The sequence below is a fragment of the Nicotiana sylvestris genome, chromosome 8 (assembly GCF_000393655.2).
Source record: "Nicotiana sylvestris chromosome 8, ASM39365v2, whole genome shotgun sequence".
Taxonomy (NCBI): domain Eukaryota; kingdom Viridiplantae; phylum Streptophyta; class Magnoliopsida; order Solanales; family Solanaceae; genus Nicotiana; species Nicotiana sylvestris.
In genome coordinates, this window is record NC_091064.1 from 224,829,698 (window position 1) to 224,856,950 (window position 27,253).

Genomic DNA, 27,253 nt, shown 5'->3' on the forward strand with positions numbered 1-27,253 from the left:
TAAAGTGTAGTATATTAAGTAATAAACTTAAAGTCCAAGATGTGCTAAAAAATATACTAACATATTTAAGAAAATTGATCAAGGGCATGTAGAAGATGAAAAATTAAAGAGATCATTAAACTGATGTTGCTCACAGGCTTCATATCAAGCAAATTTTATAGCATCATTATTTATTATGGAACATTCATATCAAGCAAATTGTATAGTATCATTATTTTTCACGGAATATCTATTAGGGTCGCAGAGTAAAAGTTTTACTGAAGTCTCAAAATATATTTAATGTTTGGTGTAAAGATGATATCAACACTAATGAATTAAAATATACAATGTATATTAATTTTTTAATTCTCCGCGCATCGCGCACTAATACTAGTTAGTGTGTAATAAGTAACAGTCTCAATTTGGGTGTCTAATAAGTCCTGATAAATTTAGGGACTATGTATTTGATCGAATAAAAATAGTTCACAATTTAGCTAATATAGGGGAACTTTCAGAAATGACTATTGTTTGGAGGCTTATTGCTGGAAGTAGCTATTAGCTAATTATATTCCGGAGCTACTAATTACTTGTCATGGGATATATGTCGTTGTATTCAATTCGGTTATATACATTGTATTTAATTCGGATGTATTCGTTCTTATATATTTTACATTATATTCAATTTCACTATATTGAATTCAGTTATATTCAAACAACAAAAATTAAGAAATAAGATGTTTACCGCTGTATTCAATTCAGCTGTATACAGTATACTCAATTCGGCTATATTAATTCTTAACTATTTTATATTGTATTCAATTTGACTATATTTAAAAAATAAAAAAATCATAAATACAATGATATTCGGTTGTATTCAATTCATTGTATTCATTTGTAGCTGCTTTTAATATTCAATTTACTGTATTTAATTAGGTTGTATTCAAAAAAATAAAAATTTAAATAATACATACATGGATCTGCCACAAAAAATAACATTTGAAATACATAAATACATGAGAAAATATAAAAAAAATAAATTGTATTTGTATTGAAAAATACAGTACACTCAAATTTAAGTATATTTGTACAAAATATAATTTATTTGTATCATTATATGTGACTTAATAGCAAAAATGAGAAGAAAGTTCGCTGGAGATGACGTCTTTCGGCCAAGAAAAATATTGTATACATTGTATTAAAATTAAAAATGGAGACAAGCAAATAAGGTAATGAACCCATCGCGGGTAGAGCTGGACGGTGGCCAAAAAAATATAGGGAAAAGATAGAGAGGGTTGAGGAAAAAAGGAGAAAGAGTTGAGGGAGAAAGGGAGAGAGGGTTGAGAGAAAAGTTGAGGGACCAGTTGTATATATTTGTATTTTGCTATAAAATATAAAAATTGGCTATAAATAATAATATTTTTAAAGTGCTTTAATTTATAATAAATAGGATACATTATTTAGCTATAGCATGTAAAATTTCCTATAACTTAACACATTGAAGAGCCCGTTCGAATTAGCTTTAAAAAATGGCTCTTAAGAAGAAATAGTTTTTAAGCCTTTTAGCAATAAGTTGGGTTGCCCAACACATTGCTTTTGGCTTATTTTAAGTCATTTTTAATTTATTTTAAGTACTTTATAACTTTATCAAACATTGAAAAAGCTAAAAATAACTTAAAAGTTGATTCAACTAGCTTTTAAAATTGTATCCAAACACCCTCTAAAAGTTTACTCCTACTTTGGGCGGAAGGCGACCTAACTCGGCCCAAAGTTAAAAGAGGAAGTGAAAGTCCTTTTGTTTCGTTGAAGGCTGGGGATAGGAGCAAGGAAGAGGGAGAGGCAGGATTATTTAGGTAGATACGGCGGCGAATAGCAACAGGAAGTAGCACAGAGAGGTGAGAGTTGAGGAGATATGTGGCGTAGGGGTCTGAGGGCTGGAAATGGCGTAGCAACTGTATTTCTCAGGAATTTCTCGCGGAAAAGGGCACCGAATCTTAGGAAGATCAACCCCAAGGTACCACCCCAAGAAGCTGCTGAAATTGCAGAATCTCTTTACCATGTTATCAAGCAGCACGGTCCCCTCACCCTCCCCAATACTTGGAACCTCGCCAAGGTGACACTTTCTGACCCTTCTCTCATCCTTCCTGCTTACATCATTTGGGTAAACATTATATATATTCCGTGAATTTTTTATCCCAATACAACAAGGTCCGTACCCTCCGAAAATGCACGAAGAAGATACTACAACAACAACCCATTATAATCCCACTAGTGGGGTCTGGGAGGGTAGTGTGTACGCAGACCTTACCCCTACCCTGGGTAGAGAGTCTGTTTCAAATAGACCCGGCATTCTTCCCTCCAAGAACTACCCACCTTGCTCTTGGGTGACTTGAACTCACAAACTCTTGGTTGGAAGTGGAGGGTACAAGGAAGATACTAGCTCAAGAATAATACAATATTGATTTCTGCCTTTTGCTCTTGTCGTGATCCCTATTTCAAATCTTAAAAGTTTTGCACTTAGTGTCTGACAATTGAGGACCTGTTCAGAGAATGAAATGAGGATAGATAATTTGCATATGACAAATGATGCAACAAATTTAAGACATACACTTGGTGTTAGAGGCGAAAAGCAAGCAATCATGTCTAACCTAACACAATAGTTTCCTATTTGAGTTTATTTCTTTTCATGACTGCATTGTCTAGCTTCATACCTATGACACCTTTATTATTGTACTGAATTTACAACAAGATAGTCCTCAGTTCCTTTATGTTTCAGATCACTCTTTTGATGCAGTAGCATTTTTTTTCTGTAACATCTTTTTCTCAAAGGTCTCTTGTTGGTTGCTCTTTCCTTAAGGTTGTATTTGTGTATCAGATTAGACATATGCATGAATATTGACATTGATTTAGTATGAGTAATGGCATCTATGGAGTATATTAAGTATTTACCTTATCGGAAAAGTGACACATTGAAGTATATGTAGAAGTGGTGAAAAGCTAATACCACATCCATAAATTTGCAACTTCTGCATTTCTCTATGAACCATATTCTATGCCACTCAGAGGTGGACCCGTGTTGGGTGCAGAGGGGTCACTGGCACCCGTTAATGTCAGAAAAACTCTCTATGTATGTGTGTATATGCCTTGTAAAACGTCTACATATTTTTCTGGGACCCCTAAACACAAAGGCTCTCTGGAGGCACTCATCGAAGCCACTGTTTGGTGATAAATACCTGGATTCTATTTCTTTTTAAAAGCCCTAAACCCTTACCCCTCTCTCTCTCTCTCTCCACGACAGAAAATACCCTTCTCCAATTCTCAAAACCCTCCTTACTTAACTCAACAACTCCAATAAGTAGCCTGCCTATCGCCACCAGATAATTCTTGTCAGAAAGTTTAGCCGGCAAGGCACTACAAGTTGTGTCCACATCTTGGGTTCCCGTCTGATGCCACTACCCCTCCTCGAAAATTGACAATGCACAAGTGATATGTTTTTTGAGAATGGAAGTTCATTCTATTAAAACAAATTTTAAAGCCTTTTTCTTTAAACTATTTCTAGCAAATGGATGAAGGCCTAAAGAAGAAAAGGCACTTAGGATTTAAAAAAATATGGCTAAACCTAGATCATAAGAAATTAAAGATTTTGGATTAAACTCCTTAAATATCAGGGAATTTGATGCATAAAGAGCTCCAAAACATGATCAGGAATGGGTGATTTGTTCAGTGAACTAATGTGGAAGCGTTGTACACTAAGTAGTATTTATACAATAACCTATTCATGTAAGGGTAATTTTCATTTTTCACCACCATGGATGTAGTAGCGGGCATAGTTTCGGAAAACCCGAAACTGGAAATTTTTCGGATTTCTTATTCGGTTTTTTTAATTATGGATTACATTTCGGATCTTATTTTTGAAATATTTGAAATTCGGATTTGGGACTTGGGATTTTTAGATATCCATATCGAAAATCTGATTTTTTATACCATACTTTTAGCCCTACCCATTAGACATTAGCCCAGTACCAAATCCAATACCCTTATAAATCAGTCAAAATAGCCTATTAGCGCATTTGAATCTGAACTCTTAGTAGTATGATCTATTTGGACATGGTTTTACTATTTTTAGACTTGTTAATTTTCAAGGTGATTGCTTTTTAGATGTTTTTGTCCGTCAGAGTACTTTCTTGTACTGCTGAAAGTGATATTCAATCGAGTTGTCTGCTTGTCACATGTTTGTAAGTGGCTGGAATTTGGTTGGTCTTTGTTTTGTTGATTCTCGGAGCCTTAATGCTTCTGTTGATAGGAATTTCCCGGATAACGGTTGCATTGCTTGCATGAGCCACTAATAAGCCACGTGTTTATTAGCAAACTTTTCTTTGGATGATTTTGACATGAATACTTTGTTTAAATGATTATGGTGGAAATGAGGAATTATAGTTGCAATTTAGCAATGAACACTTTATTCAGATGTTCATTTTTGTACGAATAAGAAGCCCAACTTATAGGCTCGAAACGAAAAAATTCAGAATAACCAAATCAATTAATCCGAAGTCGAACTTAAAGCAACCGAACCAATACTTTGCATAATTGCTAGAAGCGAGTGCTTCGTCTCTTAAAGCTTTGAAGCGAAGCGAGGGTATGATGCTTTTTGGGTGTGAGGTGAAGCAAGTTGAAAGAAGCGGCCACTTCTGTCGAAGAAGCGTGAGCAACGAAGCACTGAAGGGCTCACTTTGTTTGTTTGTTTTTTAATTTTAAAAAAAGTGACCTTTTTAGAAGAAGAAAAAAAAAAGGGAGGGAACCTTTTTAGACAAAAACTAAGGGGTAGCTTTTTCGCTGCTGGATGCTGCTTTGTTCTCGCTGCTGGCTGCTTTTCTTCACTGCTCCGCTGTTTCTGAAAGGAGTTGTTGCGGCTGCTTTTTTTCCTTCTGTTTTGCTAGTTCTTTAGGTTCTATTTTCCTCTTTTTTTTGGAGTTTGTATACAACAACAACAACAACAATATAATACCCAGTATTATCCCACACTGTGGGATCTGGGGAGGGTAGTGTGTACGCAAACCTTACCCCTACCTTGTGAGGATAGAGAGGTTGTTTCCAATAGACCCTCGTCTCAGGCTTTTGGAGTTTGTATAAGCCAAAAAAAACTATTAGTAGCAAATTGGTTTTTACTGCTTTCTCTATTTCTGCCACTCTCCTGGTTAATAGTAAAAAAACAACATATAATTGCAATTATAGATGGATTAATGATCTCTTCTTTTTCCTTCTTTTTTTTCTGATTTTGATTTTGCTTATCGGAGGATTGTTAGTTCTTTACCTTTTCAATTGGAAGATTTGCATTATAGATGTTATTTTTGTTGAGTTCTTGTTTATTTAGTTATTTTATTTTTATCGGAGGATTGTTAGTTCTTTACCTTTTCAATTGGAAGATTTGCATTATAGATGTTATTTTTGTTGAGTTCTTGTTTATTTAGTTATTTTATTTATTTTGTGTGGTGTTCATTTTGATATTCTTTTAAAATTGCACTTCACTTCAATGGAGCATGTGTTTTGCTTCACGCTTAAAGCCCTAGGGCCCTTGTCGCTTTTTGCGCTTCTCGCTTTAAAAATACAGGGGCTTCGATAGTTTGGCCAATGTTGAATTTTTTTTTAATAACTCAGCCTTGAGATTCTTAACATTGTCAATATGATTAATTGACTAGATAAGTTACAATTTTGACCTGTTTTTCCTTTCAGGAAGCTAATGTTAGTGGATTAAACAGCAAAACACACATGAAGCTAATGCTCAAATGGATGAGGGGTCGAAATATGCTCAAGCAGTTCTGCCACCATGTTGGTTCTAGCAAGAAATTCCTTCTTTCTGCCCTACCTGAAGAAACACAGATCAACCAGGCAAATAACTCACTGGAAGTGAAGATTAAGATGGAAAAGCCTCAAGTCAAAGGTAAAAGCCTCCCATAATTATGTTTTCCCTGCAAATATTGGGAGAAAGTCGAGGGGATATGATGCTGGATAAGCTTTTACAGTGAAGAAATTTCAAGCTCGTGATCTCCTTCGAATCAGCTTGATGACATTCTTTGTACTCTCTTGTATCTTCTGGTCTTTTGTAATGGGACCTTATGCTACAGGATTATCTCCCATGGGTTTGATTAATCCCGCTTAGTTGTGGGGACATGTGATTGAAATTTTCCAACTGGATTTTATGATTCGACATGGTAAACATCCTCATTGATAAGCCCTTGTCATTTTCAGTACCGTTTGTGGGTGACAAACATGTCTGCAAGTCATGGCTAGACCTGTTCTAAGTTTTTCTGAAATCTTAGATGCATTGCTCTAAGATATACTATGAATAAAATAGGCATTTTGGGGAGTAGAAGTTGAATTTGGGTTAATGCAACTTGATCCACTATGGAATTTGATGTATTGTTATTTAATCAAACCCATGTAATAGCAGGTAATAGCATTACTTTTTGGTCCCGCATCATGGAGAGTTCTTGCTGCGAAAGATGGTAATTAGTAAATTGTGTAGGTATACTTGTTGTTCATGGTAGATACATTACAAATTGAGTGGAAGGTGGGCCGAGAATGCTCCTATTTTGCACTTTGATGACCCGTGTTCAGTAGCAGATTTAATGTGTAAACTTTCCGAGCTCTCACCGGCTTGGTTGTGGTAAGTGCTTTATTTCATGAATACACGAGAAACACAAAACTGGAAGTTGTGCAATTAAGCATTATAGAAATGAGCATCCATCGTTCCAAAACTAACGGTCTAACAAATAAGGCAAATGTAAAAAACTGCACTTCGTATAATAACAGGTCGTAATGCCAGTAAAAAAACACAAAAGCATACAAATACACAATCCACAACAAAAGCTAAAAAAGGAAAATGCACAACCCATATTTCACAAATTTGCTAGCGGGTTCTTTACAAAAACTGCATGTACCAGAAAATTGAGCTATCTAACATTCTTCTGGCCCCTTGGCACCACAAAATTGCCAAAGCAATATTCTCCACATTCATCTTCATTGTCCTCTTGAAGCCTATATTTGCTGAAATGCTGCACCCTGAACTTCCATTCTCCTTTAACCGGATCATAGGACACAAATTCAGCACCTTGATCTCCTGCCTTCCTCTTAAGCATATCCTTATATTTATCGATTCTAGGACCCTCTGTATAGTGTTGTCCAGTCTTCTTATCAAAACATTTTATGTTGAGAAGTGTCACCTCAGCAGGCTTGTTAAGACCTTGTCCAACAGGAGGTTTCTTACTCTCATCCATATAGACTATCACCTCCCGATTGTTAAACTGAATCAAAGACTCCAGATCAAGCCGTCGAACATCTGTTTCCCCGATGAACTTGATGCTTCCATATTCATGTCTACCAACCACAAAATCCTTCACATGGCGACAGAACCCAGGCTCAGCCCTTTCCTTTGCTGCCAATTCCTGAACCCGTGGCTCTGTGTAATAATCAGAATGGCGGAGCTTTGGCATCAGAGCCTCAATGTCAGCCCCATGTTCGTAAACAATTGCTGCTTCACCAGCTCGATGGCCAGTAAGGGTAATGGAAGACCCCCCTCCTTTTTGGAGGTGATTCCCTTCATGGAGACCATTGGGTTTCTGGTTCAGTTTGGCACTATGGAGACCCTCTTTATCAAGGCCATTCACAACCAAATCTTCTGCAGGAACAGATGAAATGCAGCTAATGAGGCCAAATTACTGTACAGAAATTTAACTTCTGGTGACAACTGAGTAACTCACACTGTAAGACAGATAGAAGTAACATTCACTACTGATAAACTTGTATTCTAAAAAAAATGTTAACTTCAAGTTCTCAGAACCAAAATTCTCCTGACAAAATAATACTTTGAAACATTTTCGTTTATTGAAAAGTTCAAGCAAGTTACAACAACAACAACAACGACTCAGTATAATCCCACAAGTGGGGTCTGGGGAGGGTAATATGTACGCAGACCTTAACCCTACCCCGAAGGGTAGAGAGGCGGTTTCCAGGAGACCCTCGGCTCAAAAAAAAAAAAAGCAACAGGAGACGATATATTAGTACCATAAAAATGCATAATACAATAACAGCAATATAAGAGATATGAAATACAGAATACGAAATACGAAATAGATGGCTGGTATAGTAAAAACTAGCAGGTAAAGCCCTGCATCAATAGACGACCAATGACATTCTTAGTCTAACTCCTAACTGGCTAGTCTCACTCTATTGTGCTGTAGAAATATTCACAACTTTCCCCTAACCTACAACCTTAATGCTCGACCTCCATAATTCCCTGTCAAGGGCCATGTCCTCAGTAATCCTAAGTCGCGCCATGTCCAAGCAAGGTCAAGCAAGTTATGGAAAAAAAAATAACCCATTGCATAATTCCAAAAATTACTTACTGTTTTTATCTTTTGCACTGGTCTCAGTAACTGGAGCAAAAACAACTTCAGGGATTTTACCTGAATATGAAGTGCATTCTTCAGCAAAATAAGGCCAATATACAACAAAAACATAGTTCTGAAAGCAAGAGTCGATATAGTAAAGACAAACTACAAAGAGAAAGATAAGCACAAGCAAAGAAAGGGTGCATTCTACATTTGTGGAATAGGGACCAACTTGTAGCCTGAAGACGTGGATATGAAGATATTCAACTATATACCTGTTATGATAGGCCGGGTTCAGACATTTAAAGATTTGCCACAGCATTGCTATTTGTACGGCAAGATCAACCAATAAACTACGCCTCATCTCAATTAGCTAAAGTCAGCTGAATGAATCCTCTATATATGCCCCCTCTATTCGGGTTCATTTCTTTCAAAACACTCAATAATTTATCTTTTAAAACAAATTCAAAGCTCCAGATTATTCAAATCTCATGCTTATTCCTAAACTAACATGAAAATATCTAACCAAACTGAACTAACATGATCCCAGGCAAACATGAGACCAAATGCAAGTATGACAACTAACAAAAATGAGTAAGCCTTACCCCAACTTATTGTTATTTGTAAGGCTCCTTTTCTTTCATGTTTTATTTTCTTACTCAAAAGCCTTTGACATAACTTGCTTCCTTGTGATTTTAGATTTACCTAGTCACTTAAGCACTTCCATCATAGTATAAAACCTACACATCGATGCACTTGGATGTCTATTTACCTAGTCTCTTATTATCTTTCTGGCATCTTTTTTTGTTACAGGCCTTTTCTTTTGTTTCCTTTTCTGATATTATTGTCTTTTCTGTTGAGCCGAGAGTCTCCCGGAAATAGCCTCTCTACCCTTTCGGGGTAGGGTTAAGGTCTGTTACACTCCACTCTCCCCAGACCCCACTAGTGGGATTTTACTGGGTATGTTGTTGTTGTTGTTAGCGTTCTAGAAGTTTTTGGATGCTTTGTTATATTTTTTAGTTAATTTGTGCGTGCAGGTCTGAGATGTATGTGATTGCTTACTATAGTTTAGTTGTTACAGTGCTGCTTGTTTAGGAATTTCTTGTTTGCAACATTGAGACCTTACCCTATGCCCATTGTATATTGGAGTGTAATTTGGGTTGAGCATGGTATCATGTTGGATGAGTCAAAATCAAATGAACAGAAACATCAAGACCCTACCACATGTCTACTTTCTATTGGGGTGTAACTTGGGTTCGAGGCGTGATAACTTTCCACAAGCTCAAACTATCTTTCTTGATACATATACTAGCACTCCTGAAGTCCTGATAAAAAGATGCCTAATTAAGAATGTCAGGACTGGTCAAAACTCCCCCAATGATAGTTAAAATCAACACAAATGACAGCGACAAGCATAACCTTAAATCTATAGCTATTGCATATATTTTTTAGTTAATTTGTGCGTGCAGGTCTGAGATGTATGTGATTGCTTACTATAGTTTAGTTGTTACAGTGCTGCTTGTTTAGGAATTTCTTGTTTGCAACATTGAGACCTTACCCTATGCCCATTGTATATTGGAGTGTAATTTGGGTTGAGCATGGTATCATGTTGGATGAGTCAAAATCAAATGAACAGAAACATCAAGACCCTACCACATGTCTACTTTCTATTGGGGTGTAACTTGGGTTCGAGGCGTGATAACTTTCCACAAGCTCAAACTATCTTTCTTGATACATATACTAGCACTCCTGAAGTCCTGATAAAAAGATGCCTAATTAAGAATGTCAGGACTGGTCGAAACTCCCCCAATGATAGTTAAAATCAACACAAATGACAGCGACAAGCATAACCTTAAATCTATAGCTATTGCATATTAGGGATATGATACAAGATGAGGTTGGTAACCGCGCTAAAATTTTGCAGAAAAACGGGTTAACTGCTTTATCATTAAGGAAGAATTTTCTCCTTGCCGAGAGGATTGGTGTTGGCTTTGGAACTACATATAAGTAAAACAAATCTATAACCTACCATTCTCATGTGCTGGGAACGTGTGTTTTGATGGCGATACTTTCTCCAAACCACCTCTAGAAGGCCACTGGTCCAATGGACGAATAACTAAAGCTCTTGGATTCTCTCTAGGAACAAACAACGCATCTGCCTTAGGCGTGCTTGGCGTCTCCTCATCATCACTAAAGAACGGCACCTACAAAGAAACACAAGTCAACCAAAGCCAGTCAATTTGTTGCACTTAAAAATAGATTCCGAGATTCATTTAGGACTAACTAGAGGTTTAATACAAATAAAACATCATTTTGACCTTAGCACCCTCAGTTTTAGGGTGATATTTCCTTGCCGGCAACCTAACCCGTCTTTGAGAAAGGTGTCGGGAAGTCAGTAATGATGATATCCTGACAGGAACAGGTTTGTCAACCACCTGTTAAACAATAAAGTGAAAAACATGTAAGAGCACCAAATTGTGGATCTGCTTTCGTTTATACTAATAATTAAAAATAATTAAGTGGAGTAAAAGTAAAAAAGGCATAACCCAATCCGTAAACCAAAATAAGAAAGCATAGAGAAAACCACATAGGAAGAAAAGCTCCCCACCCCACCCCCCAGAGTAAAGAAGACAGGTCATGCATACTTACCGGTAAACTAGAAATCCCATACTGTATAGAAGAAGAAGTGCCAGTACGACCAATTGACATCTGAGGCATCGCCGGTAAAGTTCCAAATGGATTAGTAACAACCGCTGGTTGTGCTACAACTGAGCTTTGGTTAGCTGACCTGTAGCACCAGGTGTTCATCAGTTTCATACAAAAAGTCATGAAAAGAAGAGAGGCACATGCGCAGAAAACCGAAATAAAAAGGATCAAGATTAGAACAAGAATTGAATATGTCCTCTGAAAGTACTCATCAAGGTCTACTGTTCACAAATCCACAGCTCATGTGTACGCCTTTATCCTTAATAACATAAACTCTTATCGATGTAATATTTCTATGATACCACAGATTTACTATGTTGGTATAGAACTCACTGTTTGGAAGGCTATAGAATGAACACACAACCGATCTCAGAAGGAAAGACACCTGAAGAAACAATCCACCCTTTGGTCCTTTTTCTTCATTCCTTTTTTAGGAGTGGGGATCAATTGAAAGAAAATTGACAAATTTTAAAGGATTTCCGACAAAATTCCTGAATTGGAGACAAGTATGATAAATACAAGCTAAATGGAAGTAAGGCTACAGAGAGACTGATAGAGGGGCTGCTAGTGACATCAAGACTATATTCACAAGTCAGACTAAATCCAAATGACAACTTCCTATAATGTTGCGCATATGCATGCACTTACAGGACAAAAGAAATGTAAGGATCATTTAAAGAGCTGTTACATACGGTTGACTGAAAAGGTTGGGTGTGCCACCAAAACCACTTGCACCACCTGTACAGTAGAACAAAAGACATAGATTTAGTAGTCGCATCACCAATCTCACCATCTATAAGATGAACTGTCACATTTTAATTACCTCCTTGTGTCTGACCATAGTTACTGAACCCAAAAGCAGTACTCTGAGAAGGCTGAGTGAGTTGAAAAGGAGTTGAAAGAGGGGGCTTCAAATCCAAAGAAAGGGGCAAATTAGGAAGATCTGGATAATAAAAATATTTTTAAAAAATTGCAGACTAGCCTAATAGATGCTTGTACTTGTATCGTTTTGACATCCCGGTCCTCATATTTACGGATTTTCATCCGGACACCTCTACTCACCTCTACTCAGTGTTGTCAAAGGCGCGCTTAAATCGCGCTTAAGCCCTAAAGCGAGGCTCAAAACATGTTGAGCGCTTCGGCTCCCTTTGTGGGCGCTTCACTGTCGCATCAAGGCTCTAAGGCATATTTTTCCTTGCCAATGAGTGTAATCATGAAAAGGCGACACCGAACAATTGATATTTCACTTTATCATAATTTTTTGGTTCACATATTTGTTATTCATGCTTATAATTATTGGCCTTGGACTACATATACATATTTTTACCTTTTCTCCATTTTTGCATTTTTTTAATAAAGCCCACGCTTTATTTACGCTTTGCGCTTAAAGCCCCAACGAGCATTAGAGCTTTTTTGCGCGTTTCACCTTTGATAAGACTGCCTCTACTTGTTCAAAACAAATTTTCTAAACCCCTCTGAAAATAGACCAAGCTTATGTGGCATTGACATAGCTGAGGTGGACAAATTATGTGTCACACACGCGTGTAAAGAGAGTGATACTAGTGATTTTGATTAAAACGGATTAAAATCATAAAAAAGTAAAATTCATAAGTTAATTGAACACCCCCCCCCCCCAAAAAAATCTTCCTCTCTTTCTCAGTTTCTCCCACCTTTCTTCTCGGCCACAATCCCTCTTTTCCCCTCCACACCACTGTAAACAATGGATGAGCCTTCAAAATCACAAAATCAGGCAGAAACATCCTATTTTTCTCTGTTTTTTAATAAGAGAATCTTTTACATTTCTTGTTTCTTTTTTTTTTGTTTAATCAAAACCAAATTGATTTCTCAAATGAACTTCTAAAAAGTACCTTTTTTGCTGTTAACTCAAAAACCAATTAATCAATCCTTTACTAGAAAAAATGGTGAAGGCAACAAAATTTCAATTAATCAGCTCTTCAGGTAATTTCGAGGTAGTAGGTTCCGCTTGGGCTTTTTTTAAGGAAATGAGGAAAAGATAGGTATTTAATGGTGCTTTTGGCTGGTGGTTTTTAGAGGAAGGTGGTGACTTCCAGTTGTTTGGTTATAGTGAAGAAACTTTGTGGCGGTTGAATTTCTCTTTTTTCATTTTTTGATGGGGTTACCAGTAATTGTAGAGCAGTGGTGAGAAGTCAATGTGTGAGGATGGTCTTACGCATGAAAACGGGTTCTACCAGGTGAGATTTTTGAAGGACGATATGGTGGTCAGGGAATGGTTCGCGGTGGTCAGATAAAGAAAGAAGTTGTAATGGTGGCTATGAGGTCGTTCTTATTGAGGCATTTGGGATGTTTCTTCAAATTTTTTAAAAAATGCTTTCTGAGAAAATAAATGATGACGTCGAATAATCGACAAAGTGTAAAATGATGAAAATATTAGGTTTGGGTGGTCAGTCCTATTGTTCAATCGTTTATTCCTATGTGGCACTAGCAATGACGTGGAGTCCTACGCGTAGGAGACGGTATTACACGCACCCTCAGCCTCTACTCATAAGTGTTTATTATACAGGGTTTGAACGAGTGTAAGCGTTCACTTGGCAAAATCGTAAGTACGGGGACCGGGATGACAACCTAGAAGGCTAGAACAAGTAGAGATGCATTTTAGGCTATTATGCCTTTAATAAAACAACAATATGTAACTTGGGAGAATCTAATATACTTTTACTGCAAGTAATAGAACAAAAATGAATCAAAAAGATACATCAAGCAAGTCAACCGCAAGAGAAAAATATCAACAACCCAACTGATAAAGCATTGAATATAATTTCATACAAGTTTAAGTGATTTGCTTGCTCAAAACATAACCTTACATATATCACCAACGGTCAACTAACAAGAGAACGGGATTGCAACAGTTTAATAGTTTCCAGGCATTGATCACACTTGCAACCATATCAATAATGGTCTGTGTAATGTTATCACTTTGTGCACTTCTCTATATGAGGTGATGTGCCCTTTCACTTACTGCATAACACAAACCAAGCATGAATGCATGCACACTTTCCATTTTCTTCTGCTAACAGACACCTTCATTTTCGATAAGTGACAACAGTGTGGCGTTAAGCCGTTAACCATGAAAGTGACCGCCCACCTCCCAACCTTCAGGCCAAGCCAGCTACTACCCCAAAAAAACAAATACTCCTTCCGTTCCAATTTATGTGAACCTGTTTGACTGGGCATGGAGTTTAAGAAAAAATGAAGACTTAGGAATTTATGGTCCTAAAAAAGTCAAAAAAGGGCCCAAAGTATTTGTGTGGTTATAAAAGCTTCTCATTAAGGGTAGAATTGTAAGTTTAAGCTAAATTGTTTCCAAATTTAGAAAGGAGTCATTCTTTTTGGAACGGACCAAAAAGGAAATAGGTTCATATAAACTGGAACGGAGGGAGTAAATATTTATCCGATAGTCACGTTCATCATAAAAATCCATCCAGTAAATATTTGTGAAAATCATCTGATTGTCATGATTGCAACGGAACCAAATGACAGAGAGATCTACAGAGAGCTACATAAGAATAATTCATAGAATGCAGTTCACGACTAACTTACTGTTGTTTGGCCAAATCCTATCGGGTTGCTTGTATTTAGCAATGGTGCACTTGAAAATAAGTTCCCACCAAAGCCAGTAGAAGGAGTACTGAACAAATTGGATTGACCAAAAGCTGGCGTACTCTGACCAAAAGATGACGCAGTTTGTCCAAAGGCCGAGCTCGTCTGTCCAAATGAAGGGGTAGTTGACTGGAATAACGGAGAGGATTGAGTATTACCAAAGCTTAAGCTAGGACCAAATGCTGGAGCAGTAGCCTGAGCTGAAGAGGAGCCAAAAATTGATGTTGATGATCCAAAACCCGAAGCACTAGATGATCCAAAGAGGGAGGGAGATGTATTTGTTCCAAAAGCTGGAGCTGATGGTCCAAATAAGGAAGGGGTAGTCGAGGATGTAGAGCCAAACGGATTAGATGCATTTGAGCTCGCAAAGGGAGAAGAACTAAAAGCCGGAGTAGCTGAGGTTCCAAAACCTGCACTGAATGTGGGTGGTTTGGGTGCAAATGGATTGGAAGTTGTAGTGGATGAAAATGGATTCGAAGATGACTGGCCAAATGGGGAAGTTGATGATGATGCAAAGGCTGAGCTTCCAAAATTGATTCCACTAGTTGACTGACCCACAGAAGCAGGACCTCCTGTAATTGTGAGATTGTTGAGATTATCAATAACATAAAGAGCAACTAGTGTCAAGATTATAATTCACATTAAAATTTACCTTTATCTCCCAACTGGTAATCCTCCCACCTAAGTTCTTCATGGCTCTTGTCTCTGTAAACTGGCATGGCCGAAATAGACTCCAGTTTCCCAGCAGGCTGGGTACCACTGCCACTGTCTGCTTCAGGTGTTGCCTGATAAGCAGCAACTCGTGTTCCACCCCGTTGACCACCAACAGCAGACTGCGCAAAACCAGGGCTCCCAAAAGTTGCTGCAGAAGTTTGGGCTCCTAAACCATATGAAGATACCAAGCATCAGAGACAAATAGTATGAAAACTACTTTTGAATTGAATTCCAAACCTCTTGTTAGAGAAAATACAAGTCATTAATCAAAAAATATACTCCTCCGTGCCACTTTATGTGATGATGACTTGGCACGGAGTTAAAGAAAAAACGAAAGACTTTTGAAACTTGTGGTTTAAAACAAACCATAGGTATTTCATATTCGGGTGCCAACAAATAATTGCATTAAGGGTAAAATGGGAAGTTTACAGTTAAAATGTTTCTAAATGTAAAAAGGTATGATTCTCTTTGAAACAAACTAAAAAGGAAAGCATCACATAAATTGGGCAGGATGGATTTATCAGTCTGTCTTGCATGAGTAAAAGCAGCTTACCAAATGCAGAACTTTGAGCACCAAAAGTTGACGTTGATGTGCCAAATGGGCTACTGCCAAAAGCAGATGTTGATTGGCCAAATGCAGGAGCAGATCCAAAACTAAATGAAGGAGCACTTGGAGCGCCAAAAGCAGGAGTTGTCGTGGCACCAAAGGCAGGAGAACTGGCGGCACCAAAGGCCGGGGTGCTGGTGGCACCAAAGGCCGGGGTGCTAGATCCAAACATAGGAGAATTTGAAGCACCAAATGGGCTACCTGTATTGCCAAAGGCTGGGTTTGGTGTAGAGCCAAAGGCTGGAGTACTTGATGTACCAAATGCCGGTGCACTCGTGGCACCAAAAGCAGGGGTGCTTGATGAACCAAACGTCGGGGTGCTCGGAGTACCAAATGCAGGTTGACTTGATGCACCAAAAGGTGCAGATGAGCCGAATAGACCACTCCCAAATGCCGGCTGTGATTGTTGAAACGAGCTGCCGAACGGACTTGTTTGGGCACTGCTTGACCCAAAGCCACCAAAAGCTGGCTTCTGCCCGAATACAGATGAACCTTCACAATTAAGACAGTTTCAGAACTGAAGAACAAACAAATACTGTTCAAATCACATTAAGACTATAAGAAACTTCAAAAAAGTAGCACAAGTTACTTCAATAATGTCAGTCACTTCCCATTCTAAGAGGGAAATGCTGGAAAATGCACATTGCAAACAACATACAGGTTAAGCTGGAAAAAAAAATATTGGTAAAAGGGGTTTCATTGACCTCAGACAATTAAAAGAACATGCATTCGCTCTTATACCAGAACAGGAGAGAGAAAAGGCACAGGAAGGCCAAGGAAAGAAGGAAAAAGATATAATAGATGGAAAGCACTTCCCATCTAAAGAGAAAGAAATGTCCTTCATTGGCCTCCATAAAAAATTGCATTAGTATTAATAAGTAATAACCTCCCATACAAGAAAAGCAGAAAACAATTTCAGGCAACAGAAGTATAAGTTCTTCAATTTCCAAATGTTGGAGAAGTAGGATTTCACATTGTATAATCTTTGGATACAAAGTCTTCTAGTGTAGAAGGGTAGAGATGTCCACTCACTATTCATCACCTTTTGAAGCTCGAAACAGAATATTTCTGGGTAATTAAAAAAAATCTTCACGTACAAGGTTTAAATAGGAAATACCATCAGTGTGACGTAAGAGAATTGCAACACAAATTCATCTGAGCACACAAATTACACACGAGCTCCATGCAGGCACAGGTACTTGGTGTATAAAATGGAACTGAATCCTATTGGCACATCTATGTCAACACTATGCCAACACGTAACAAAAATGATAGGCATAGGGTAGACTACTTGTCCAAAAAGAAAAGGGCATGACTAGACAAGAGAAGATCCCTCTAATACATTGTACAAGTAGACTGTTCACTTCAGCCAGCCCTGATGTCATTGGAATATGCATAATAAATAATCATTAACTATCAATCTCCCAAACCACTGAGATCTGAACCCATAATCATGTTACTTATATATGACATGGGCATTAAGAAATTGGCCTTAGCAGTACTAAAGAATACATTAGAGCATTGATTGCATTCAGGAAAAAGCATGTACAACAGAACTTTGTAAGGAAGCTTGTGAAAACCAATACTCACTCCCAAATGCCGATGAAGAACTGCCAAAAGTAGGAGTTGAAGAAGCTCCAAATGCAGGTGTAGTGCTTCCAAATGCAGGTGAGGATGATGCACCAAAGACTGGTGTGGACCCTAGAGGTGAAGAAGATTGGGGAGTTCCGAACACTCCAGTGGAAGTGCTACCAAAAAAGGAACCACCAGATTGCGAACCAAAAGGATTTGTACTACCAAAAGGTTTGGGAGCAAAGGGATTATTACTTGTCTGCCCAAAACCTGATTGTGACCCAAACGGGCTAGTAGATGACTGCCCGAAAGCTGAAAGGAAAAGAAAAAAGTCAGCGCTGAGCATCCTAACCGTATGAAATAAGAGAAAAAAGAAGGCTAACAAATGCATCTTAACCGAGAAAATTTCAGAAAACATAATATAAGCCGAAAAGAAATACTAACATTTTCTACGAAATGAAGCAAATAAATGGAAAGCAAGAGAGGATGCACGTCAGGGAAAAGAGATAATAAAAATAAGAATGGCAGGTCCTTTTTAATCCGTTATTTCTTATTTAGGAGCATCAGTTTAAAGGAAATATGAAAAGTAAAAATACTAATCATAACTTGCTTCATTTCAATAGAAATAAGGAAAGAATCCAAAGATGGATGGAAGATGCAGGATCAATTTTCTCGATGATAAAAATGATGCCAAGACAGCCGCAAGTACTTACCATTTGTGGAACCGAACATGGTTTACTTGTCAAATCTTTCACAGTACCTGCTGGAGGTCCAAAGTAAACACACAGATCATTAAAAATTGCTTGTTAGAGTGTCAAAGGATATGTATATAGCAAGTTTTACGAAATTAAAGTCAAGTAGATTGAGATTCCATGCCTCCATGTGAAAAAATTTCAATACATTAGGTATATAAATAATACTGCGACATGAATAACAACAAGGAAACCATAAGAAGATCCATTATTAAGATAATAAACCAGAAAGCAACATGAATCAATGTAAGAAAGAGGCCTCAATGACAACATTGCAGCAATACGCTGTACCTAAATTTCTCCTTATCAACTAAGGCAAAAAAAAACGACCTGGATATGTCAAATGATACATACAAGCACGTTTTGTACGTTATGGAGGATACGATGAGCGAGAGACGAAATGAAAATCTGAATCGTAACAGCAACGGAATCAAAAACGGAATCGTAATAGCTAGGGTTATAGCTGTACCTGAGATGTAGAGGAAAGGTGTTGACCGACGGATAGTTTCGCGATTTCGATCTATAAGCAGCAAATATCAACTGAAAAGGTCGCTCAGAGTCGAACCATAACCCTCGTTGCAACTTCTGCCTCTGTGTGTGTGTGTTTTTTGGTGGGCAAAAGTCCTCAAACAGTGGTCCTCCGTAACATACAAATAGGTAAAGAGAGCAACATAGCTTTTTAGAAACGCTGATTATTGACGGTTCGATTAATGGGCTCAGGCCCGCGGCCCCTCTAGCAAAAAAAAAATGGTCTTTTTACCTAATTATACTATAATAAAAACCTATTTATTATTTTTATTTAGGTTCTTTATTAATTACTTTATATACCTATATTTATTAGTTTTATACAAAACCTTAAAAAAGAGAAAATTAAATATACCTTAAATAGTGGGTATCAGTTACACAAAATATCCTACATTTAAGATATCAAAAATCAATACTTACCCAAAATCCCTTCATCGTAAGAAACCCACCCCAAAATCATCATCTCTCTTTGCAATTACCAAATCCCTTTACCGTAAGAGACCCACCCCAAAATCATCACCTCTGTTTGCAATTACCAAATCCCTTTACTGTAAGAGACCCACCCCAAAATCGTGCTCTTGCAAACGATTGAGAATATAACTTGGAGTTTATATCTCAATTTTGAGGGAGATTGGTTAAGTTTAGAATTGTTTTTAGGTAAAATTTCATATTGAAACTTGAAGAAGAAAAGTTTCTGAATTGTATCACGATTGTATTATAATTGTATCACATTTGTTTCATAATTGTATCACAATTGTATCGAAGTTGTATTTGATTTGTATCTGATATATCAATACCTAAAATAATACCTAATACAATTATAATACAATATTGTTTCAGAATTTAAGTTTAGAGTTGTGATTTAAACTCGAAGAAGATGAGGAAGATCAGAATTGTATCACGGTTATATCATAATTGTATTTGTATTATAATTGTTGCAGAAATTGTATCATAAATGTATGATAGTTGTATATGGTGATGAGCAATTGTAAGTTATGAGCTATTATCCTATTAAACAACTGAAGCAAAGTTAGTAGTTTCTTACTGAAGACGTGCAACCATTGAAGAGGGAGAGAGAGAAGAGGAGATCTACGTATTGAAAAAATTAGGAAGCATGAAATAAGAAGTGTGAAAAAAGGGAAAGGATATAATTGAATCCCTTGATTAAAGGCATTAATAATGGGATGAGAGATTTTTAAGGAAGGAATATATATACAATTTGTAAGAAAAACTTAGATACTTTTTTAAAACTATAAACCTAGAGAAAATAAATTAATAAGTTCCTATCATAGTATATATAGGAAAAACTCCCAAAAAAATAAGGGAGAAATTTAAAACTAGTCTGATTCATAACTACTAATTAAAAATTAGCTATTGTTTTAAAATTAATCAAAATTTATCCAATTTTGTATATGGTAATAAAGTTTAGACTAAAATACCCTAAGCTAAAATCTAAAAAAAAATTCAGCATAAGATATTAGAGTTCTAACTTTTTACATATAGAATTTTAGCATAATGTGTTGGTATTCAAAATACCATGTATGTGATTCCAGCATAATACGATGGACTTTGAACTTTTACAAGTTAAACTTCAGTAGAATATGTTAGACTTCATATACACGGTGTTTTTAAAATTTGAACTCCAGTACAATATGCTAGAGTTTTATACGCAAGAGTTTAATAATCTAGCATATTAGCTAGATTATTTCGTATTTGCTAAGGGAATTCTTGTCAAGATTTTATCTCCGTATAAAATAGTAGCAATATTTTAGTGACTTTGCAAATGTTGACTATTTTTCAGTTACCAGTTTGAAAATTGCTAGCCCATGCTATTTTCACAAAAGGATGTTTTATGCGTCCGATGTCGCCATGAATTTATAAATTTGAGAAAACTTTCTAAATGATTTTTTCATTTGGTTGATTAATTTTTTTCCTAATATACAGTTCGTATAAATAAATTATTGAAAACTTGATACTCGTAATTATTTCCCTCAACAACTATTTTTAGGTATTGCTCGTTTCACTTACGGGATCAATGTTTGAGCAAATAAATGCTAAAGCAATTAATAACAAGGGGTGAATTTCAGTTGAACTTAATGAATCCTAGACTAAATAAAACAAAACTCTTGTATAATAAGTAGAGTTTAGGAGCATTAAATAGTGAACTTAATATGCCATGATTGATAAAATATGTAATATCATAAATGTGTAAGAAATGTAAGAAATGACAAGGGTCCGGGTGTAAAGGAATTGTCACCCATTGATTGTATGATTGGGTGTTTCCTTTCTCTGACGACGTGGAAAGGCCAACAGTCAATATGTATATGGGATCTTGAGATTTATGGATAAAGATTGAACAACATATGCTTGAATAAAACGAATAAGACAACTCTTTCGTATATTCTTCTCTCAACTTTACAATATCTCTCAGTTCTCAAAAAGGTAGATCCTTTTTTGTTCTTTATCTCTTCCTATTTATAAGGACATTCCCCCAAAAACCCTAAAAAGTACAACATAGAGAATATTCTAAGGGATATTCTTCATATCCATTTCTGAACCTAAGTTACCGTTACTATCCTGTCTCAACTGCCCGCTTCTGACGTCGACCTTCATGAGGACGACCTTCAGTTGCCATATCGTGGTCAACCCCGTCCTTGTCTTACTTATCTATTACCGTTGTTACCAAATTTGGACCTATACAGTTAATCCATCCGCTTGTTGAGGTCGTAGCCCTGCACGTCCTCGATAAGAGGACATCATTCATTTTTGTCATGGGAGAATTTGGCCATTAAATCATGTCGGGTCGACCAAGACTGAGAGAATGACACTATCAGCAGAGTCACGATTGGCGTGGTTACCATGATGTGACATTACTGCCACGCGCGTCATCATTATGCATTTTTCCGAGATAGCGTCCGCGTGTTTGTCGCTTTGGTTTTTGTACCATTGACAATCCTTCGCTTCGATTCTCGCACCATCAAACCCTATAAGTAGATAAGGGTTTTATTTTTTCAGAAATTTCCGCCATTTCTCTTCTTGCATGTGCATCATCTTTCTCTGATCTTCTTCATTAGTTCTTGTTTTCAGCTTCGTTTCTGCGATTCTGTTTCTTGCCTTCCAGTTCAGTCGTCACCTCTTTCTTTAGGTTTAGTAGCACACCTTTTGTTGTCGAGATGTCCCCAACCCTTCACTTACATGATGAAGTTCCCGACGCCACTCCGTTATCGGTGGCCCCTACTTTCGGCGGTGAGGATTTCATGGTTGAGGAGGGTGAGAGTTTTCCAACCATAGAGGGGATACTTCCCAGAAATCCCCTATCCAGGAATGATTTCCATAAGGAACCCGTTTCTTCCCCCATTTCGATGGTCTATGAAATCGGGCCATCTCATATAGATGAACTCCAATCCACATACCATATTCCTTCTCACGTCGAGATGTATCCAGCTAGGGGCGACATCATGGAGGTCCATAGACCTAGGTAATGTACTTTTTATGTTTATCCTTTCATAATTGGTTATACTCTCCCTCTTCTTCCACTGGTAGAAGAGTTCTACCAGTTTTACAACGTCTACCCGGCATAGTTGTCTCTGTACTTGTATAAAGATTTTGTGATGTTGACAAAGTACGCAGAGTTGGCTAGTTGTGAGGTCGACATCCGACACCTATTACATTTATTTTCACCGAGCTTTCACAGATGCACCATGATACATCAGCGATATCGTGGGACTAGGGGGCTGATAGTTGGAATGGACAATAGGACGAGCCAGAAGTTTTGGCACAAGTACTTTTTTATCAAAACGGAGCACTTGGTGTCGGACCCTGCTGGATTTCCTGAGTAGTGGAATCATAATCGTAGGTGTCGATGTCATACGTTTGTTGTCTTCTTTCATCCTTTATGATCTTTATTTATCTGTGATTTTTCTATGTAGTTGAGAGGCGTGCACCTTTCCCCGTCGTCGGTATTGAGGACTGGGTGGCTCGCGTATTACCTAACATGGTAGGGATCCGAGATTGGGCAGTTTTTTCTACAAACGCTTTGAACCGAATGTTCCATCTGGTAAGTGTCACTTTTGTTTTTATCTTCAGCTGATTGCCGTCATTTATTGATACGACCTCTTTGTAGTGACAAGTCGACGGGCTTTTAAGAAGAAGGCTCTAATGCCGGCATTTCACCAGGCCGTTACATCGGTAGGGATGCAATTTACCTTGGCTGAGTTCGCTCGCGGGGGTCGTACTCAAACTCTATAAAAAAGAGACCCCTTCCTAGGGATGTCGTTATACGGGACGAGATCTCTTCCCAGCCTATCTATCACCTCGTAGATAAGTCCTCTAACGAGGAGGAGTCGCCGTCGAGAAAGAGGAGGAGGGTGGAGCTTAGAAAAGTCGTCGCCGCTAGCGTTGAAAAAAAGAAGTCTGTTGCTTCGAGAGGGGCGTCCTCGCCTATGTTAGATGCAAGGGCCGTTTTTATAGCGGATGCAATCACGGCGGGGAGGTCCCCCAAGTCCGAGGGGATATATCAAGGCGGGGAACCTGCACGGAATGCTAAAGGTGGCACATTGTCGGCTACCAGAGGGGATGGAGCGGTGCTTTCATGGGACGAGGGTTTAGGTTCAGACGTCGATCCCAAGGAGGTACGGGCCTTTTTAGATAGAAACACCCACGTGGAAGTGAGGACGGAGGGTCCTAACCGACACGTAATCATTCCTGTGGGTTATGATCTTTGGCGAACTCTGAGCAGGCAGCGTCGGCCTTCGCCCCCTTGCGTTCCACTTCTGAGAATGTGGCGCTTCAAGCGATGAGTGACGCGGAGTTATCGCAGAGTATTTCCGGCATGGCTTTGCGAGTGAGTATTTCTTTTCCTATCTGCATTTGTTTTGCATGCATAACCTACTTATGCTGACTTTCTTTCCTTTGCATGTTAGACTCTCATTATGGAGATCGAGCGTGACCGAAGGGATGAATGACGGACGACCACTTTTAAGAAGGTGGCCTCCAAGTACAAGGAGTATCGCACCAAGCACCATACGTTGGCCGATATCTTCACTCAAGATAGCAATTTTCAGTTGTTTCGCGAGGGACTTAAGCAGAAAGAGGAAGAGTTTCACAGAAAATCAAAGAGCTGAAAGAGTGGGATGATGAGCTGATGAAGGCCATATGTCGATGCAGAGAACTCGAGGTGAATCTTAAGGCCAAAGATGATGAGCTCGAGGTGAGCAAAGGGGTTATGGCCGAGAATGCCGATCTTCAGGCATGAGTGGCCACCTTAACTGTTGAGCTTGGGCGAAGGGAGACTTAGGTTGTAGACCTGATGGGTGAGTTAAGCGTTAAGGATGATGAACTAGCTCGTGACGAAAAGGGGAGGATAACCGCCGTATCTGAAGTAGAAGTCCTAGATGATGCCATCCGTGTTTGTAGGTCTAAGTAGGATAATGAGGTGGAGATGTTGGCGCTCAAGGTGGCAAGGTTAGAAGAGCAGATCCAAGATCTAGAGGCGGAGTTGTCCGAATTAAATGAACAGGTTGTTGCTTTGAAGGCAAAGGAAGAGCGATGACAGTCGCAGCCATCCACGTCTCATAATTCTGTTGATCCCATCGTGCCGCGGGAGTTGTATGAGATGTGGGTTTATGCTGAGGCTCAGCTTAATGTGTACAAGTCTTTGAAGGCTAACAGGAATGTTTCTAAGGCAGAACTCGAGGGTGTTCATGTCAAAGCACGTGCAGCGCATGAAGCCTGTAGTTACGATCCTGGTATTCCTGATAGGGAAGATGTAGATGATGATGCAGACAGGCTCGCCTCCGATTCTTGGTATAACAAGGAGTATGCTGCGAGGGATGATGTGGCGTAGGGCCGTTGTATTTATTTTGTTTTGCCTTGCTATTTTAGTGGGGGAGTCTTTGAGCTCTTTGTAAAAAGTTTTTGTAATAGAACAGTTGTAATGGAATGATTGCCTTTTTGATGTGTACCTCCGAATTGTTATTTTTGTTTGTTGTGAAGGGGTTCCTGGCTTTTTCGGTCACTTGTGTGTAATGTTTTTGGCGTTGTCTATCGTAGATCTTAGTAACACGAGCAAGGTCGAATGTGAAATAATTCGAACGAGGTCGAATTTTAAGTAATTCGAGCGGCGTCAAATTTTTTCTTTTGGCGATGGCCTTTGGCCGCAGGGATGTTATTTCGTGTTAAGGTCGAAATGTTAACCTGTTGTGATTCGAGCGAGGTCTAATTTAAGTAATTCGAGCGAGGTCGAATTTTTTCTTTTGGCGATGGCCTTTGGCCGTAGGGGGTGTTATTTCGAGTTAAGGTCAAAATGTTAACCCGTTGTGATTCAAGCGAGGTCTAATGTTAAGTAATTCAAGCGAGTTCGAATTTTAAGTAATTCGAGCGAGGTCGAATTTTTTCTTTTGGCGATGGCCTTTGGCTGTAGGGGTGTTATTTCGAGTTAAGGTCGAAATGTTAACCCGTTGTGATTCGAGCGAGATCAAATGTTAGATGCAAAAAAACGATAGAGAGTAAAATGTTGCTTTATTTCACTCATTGAAAAATATCTTGGTGGAGTACAAAATGCTGCTTTATTCTATTCACTAGAGTACTATACACGTCTATTTCATACATATATTGGAGAAGTTTCCATGTATCTAGTCCCTTCATCGTTCGGCCTGGAGAGGTGATCGTCAAGCGGGGTGATGAATTATACTTTGAAGTTTGAGACGTCCCCCTCGTCACCTCGTTAAAAACCTCCTCGAGAACCCAATTGGGACAAAATCCCTGTGAGGGAAAAAGAGTACGACTTGAGGGGCATCCTTTTTCAGAAGTTGAAGTATTTGAGGTGGGCGACATTCTAGTTGTTTTGTAGTAGTTTTCCTTCCATTGTTTCTAGTTGGAATGCTCCTTTGCTTGATGCAGCTGTGATTTTGTACGGTCTGTCCCAATTGGTTCCTAGTTTGCCTTCTTTCGGGTCTTTGGTTGCTTGTGTTTTCGCCTTGAAAACATAGTCTCTGACTTTGAGTGGTCGTATTTCGGCCTTCTTGGTGTAGTACCTTTCTGCTTGTTGTTTTTGGGCTACCATCTTTACATAAGCCATGTCTCTTCGTTCTTCTGCCTCATCGAGGTCTTGTTTTCTGTTCTCGTCATTGTTTGGTCCGCTTTTATTAGAGTATCTCAGGCTAGGCTTTCCGACCTCGACAGGTATCATGGCGTCAGTCCCATAGACTAATGAATATGGCATTTTGCCTGTTCTTGCTTTTTGGTGTGGTGCGGTATGCCCATAGTACCTCTGATAGCAACTCCGGCCACAACCCTTTGGCGTCCTCAAGCTTTTTCTTTAAGATATTCAATATTGTTTTGTTGGAGGATTCGGCTTGACCGTTGCCAGCATGATGATATGGCGTGGAGAGTATTCGCTTGATGCGCCATTTTTCGAAGAACTCAGTCATCTTTTTCCCGATGAACTAGGGCCCATTATCGCAACTGATTTCTTTAAGGATGCTGAAGCGGCATATGATGTTCCTCCATATGAATGTGATTACTTCATGTTCACATATTTGGCTGAACGCAGCTGCTTCCACCTATTTGGAAAAGTAGTCAGTTAAAACTAAACGGAAATATGTCTTACCTCGCCCCGCTGGGAGGGGTCCGACAATGTCCATTCCCCATTTAATGAATGGCCATGGCGAAGTGACAGAGTGGAGGAGATCGCCCGCTTGATGTATCATAGGTGCGTACTTTTGGCACTGCTCGCATCTTTTGATGTAATCTACGGTTTCCTTTTTCATAGTGTGCTAGTATATCCTACTCGAATGAGGCATCTGACGAGGGATCGGTTGCTTGTATGGGCACCACAATGACCCTCGTGTACTTCTTCGAGCACGTGCCTTGTTTCACTTGGACCTAGGCATTTTGCCAAGGGGCTCTCGAACGTTCTCTTATACAAGTCATGATTTATGAGGTTGTACCCTGTCGCCTACATTCAAAGTTTTTTGGCTTCCTGTTTGTCTTGTGGGAGTATTCTTTCCTGCAAATATGTCACGATGCGGTTACGCCATTCCTAAGTCAAATTTATGGAATGTACCTCAAGTTGGTCTATTGACGAGTGGATGAGGGTGACCACATTTTCTTTAGTGATATTTTTGGTGGCGGCTGCTAGTTTGGTGAGGCCATCTGCCTCGATGTTTTGAGCTCGGGGTATCTGGTCGAGTCGGCATTCATTGAATTCTGGCAGTAGTTTGTGAATTTCTGCTTGGTACTTTTGTAGCCTTTACTATTTGATTGGAAAGTACCTGTAACTTGGTTGACAATGAGTTGTGAGTCGCATCTAAGAATGACTCATCGTGCTCCATATTTGAGAGCTAGCTTTAACCCTGCAATTACGACTTCATACT

The 27,253-nt window shown here is 38.6% G+C and overlaps 2 protein-coding genes across 4 annotated transcripts; one reads left to right on the forward strand and one right to left on the reverse strand.

Annotated features, from left to right (window-relative positions):
- The first annotated feature begins 1,760 nt into the window (after positions 1-1,760).
- Positions 1,761-6,208, forward strand: LOC104219366 (uncharacterized). Its single transcript, XM_009770044.2, has 2 exons — positions 1,761-2,089; positions 5,707-6,208. The coding sequence occupies exons 1-2, from the start codon at positions 1,889-1,891 to the stop codon at positions 5,929-5,931; spliced, it is 426 nt and encodes a 141-aa protein (XP_009768346.1). The 5' UTR covers positions 1,761-1,888; the 3' UTR covers positions 5,932-6,208.
- Positions 6,209-6,758: 550 nt separating this feature from the next.
- LOC104219367 (nuclear pore complex protein NUP98A) lies at positions 6,759-19,002 on the reverse strand. Of its 3 annotated transcripts, none has more exons than XM_009770046.2 (13): positions 18,823-19,002; positions 18,315-18,364; positions 17,620-17,913; positions 15,976-16,521; positions 15,361-15,588; positions 14,649-15,280; positions 11,893-11,977; positions 11,762-11,807; positions 11,013-11,151; positions 10,682-10,798; positions 10,393-10,567; positions 8,379-8,438; positions 6,759-7,651 (listed from the first exon to the last, which is right to left on the reverse strand). In XM_009770046.2, the coding sequence occupies exons 2-13, from the start codon at positions 18,331-18,333 to the stop codon at positions 6,927-6,929; spliced, it is 3,066 nt and encodes a 1,021-aa protein (XP_009768348.1). In that variant the 5' UTR covers positions 18,334-18,364; positions 18,823-19,002; the 3' UTR covers positions 6,759-6,926. The 3 variants fall into 3 exon arrangements, with proteins under 3 accessions (XP_009768348.1, XP_009768347.1, XP_009768349.1); XM_009770045.2 differs by having other exon boundaries at positions 18,315-18,361; positions 18,823-18,959; XM_009770047.2 differs by lacking the exon at positions 8,379-8,438 and having other exon boundaries at positions 18,315-18,361; positions 18,823-18,959.
- Positions 19,003-27,253: the final 8,251 nt, after the last annotated feature.

Excerpts from the sequence above, each read along its gene's own strand:
- LOC104219366 (XM_009770044.2), top strand. The coding sequence starts at position 1,889 with ATGTGGCGTAGGGGTCTGAGGGCTGGAAATGGCGTAGCAACTGTATTT. Across the intron at positions 2,090-5,706 it reads ATACTTGGAACCTCGCCAAG|GAAGCTAATGTTAGTGGATT; the intron begins GTGACACTTTCT and ends TTTTCCTTTCAG.
- LOC104219367 (XM_009770046.2), bottom strand. Across the intron at positions 11,978-14,648 it reads TAGGATTTGGCCAAACAACA|CCCCCTCTTTCAACTCCTTT; the intron begins GTAAGTTAGTCG and ends TTGGATTTGAAG. Across the intron at positions 10,799-11,012 it reads ATGGGATTTCTAGTTTACCG|GTGGTTGACAAACCTGTTCC; the intron begins GTAAGTATGCAT and ends ATTGTTTAACAG.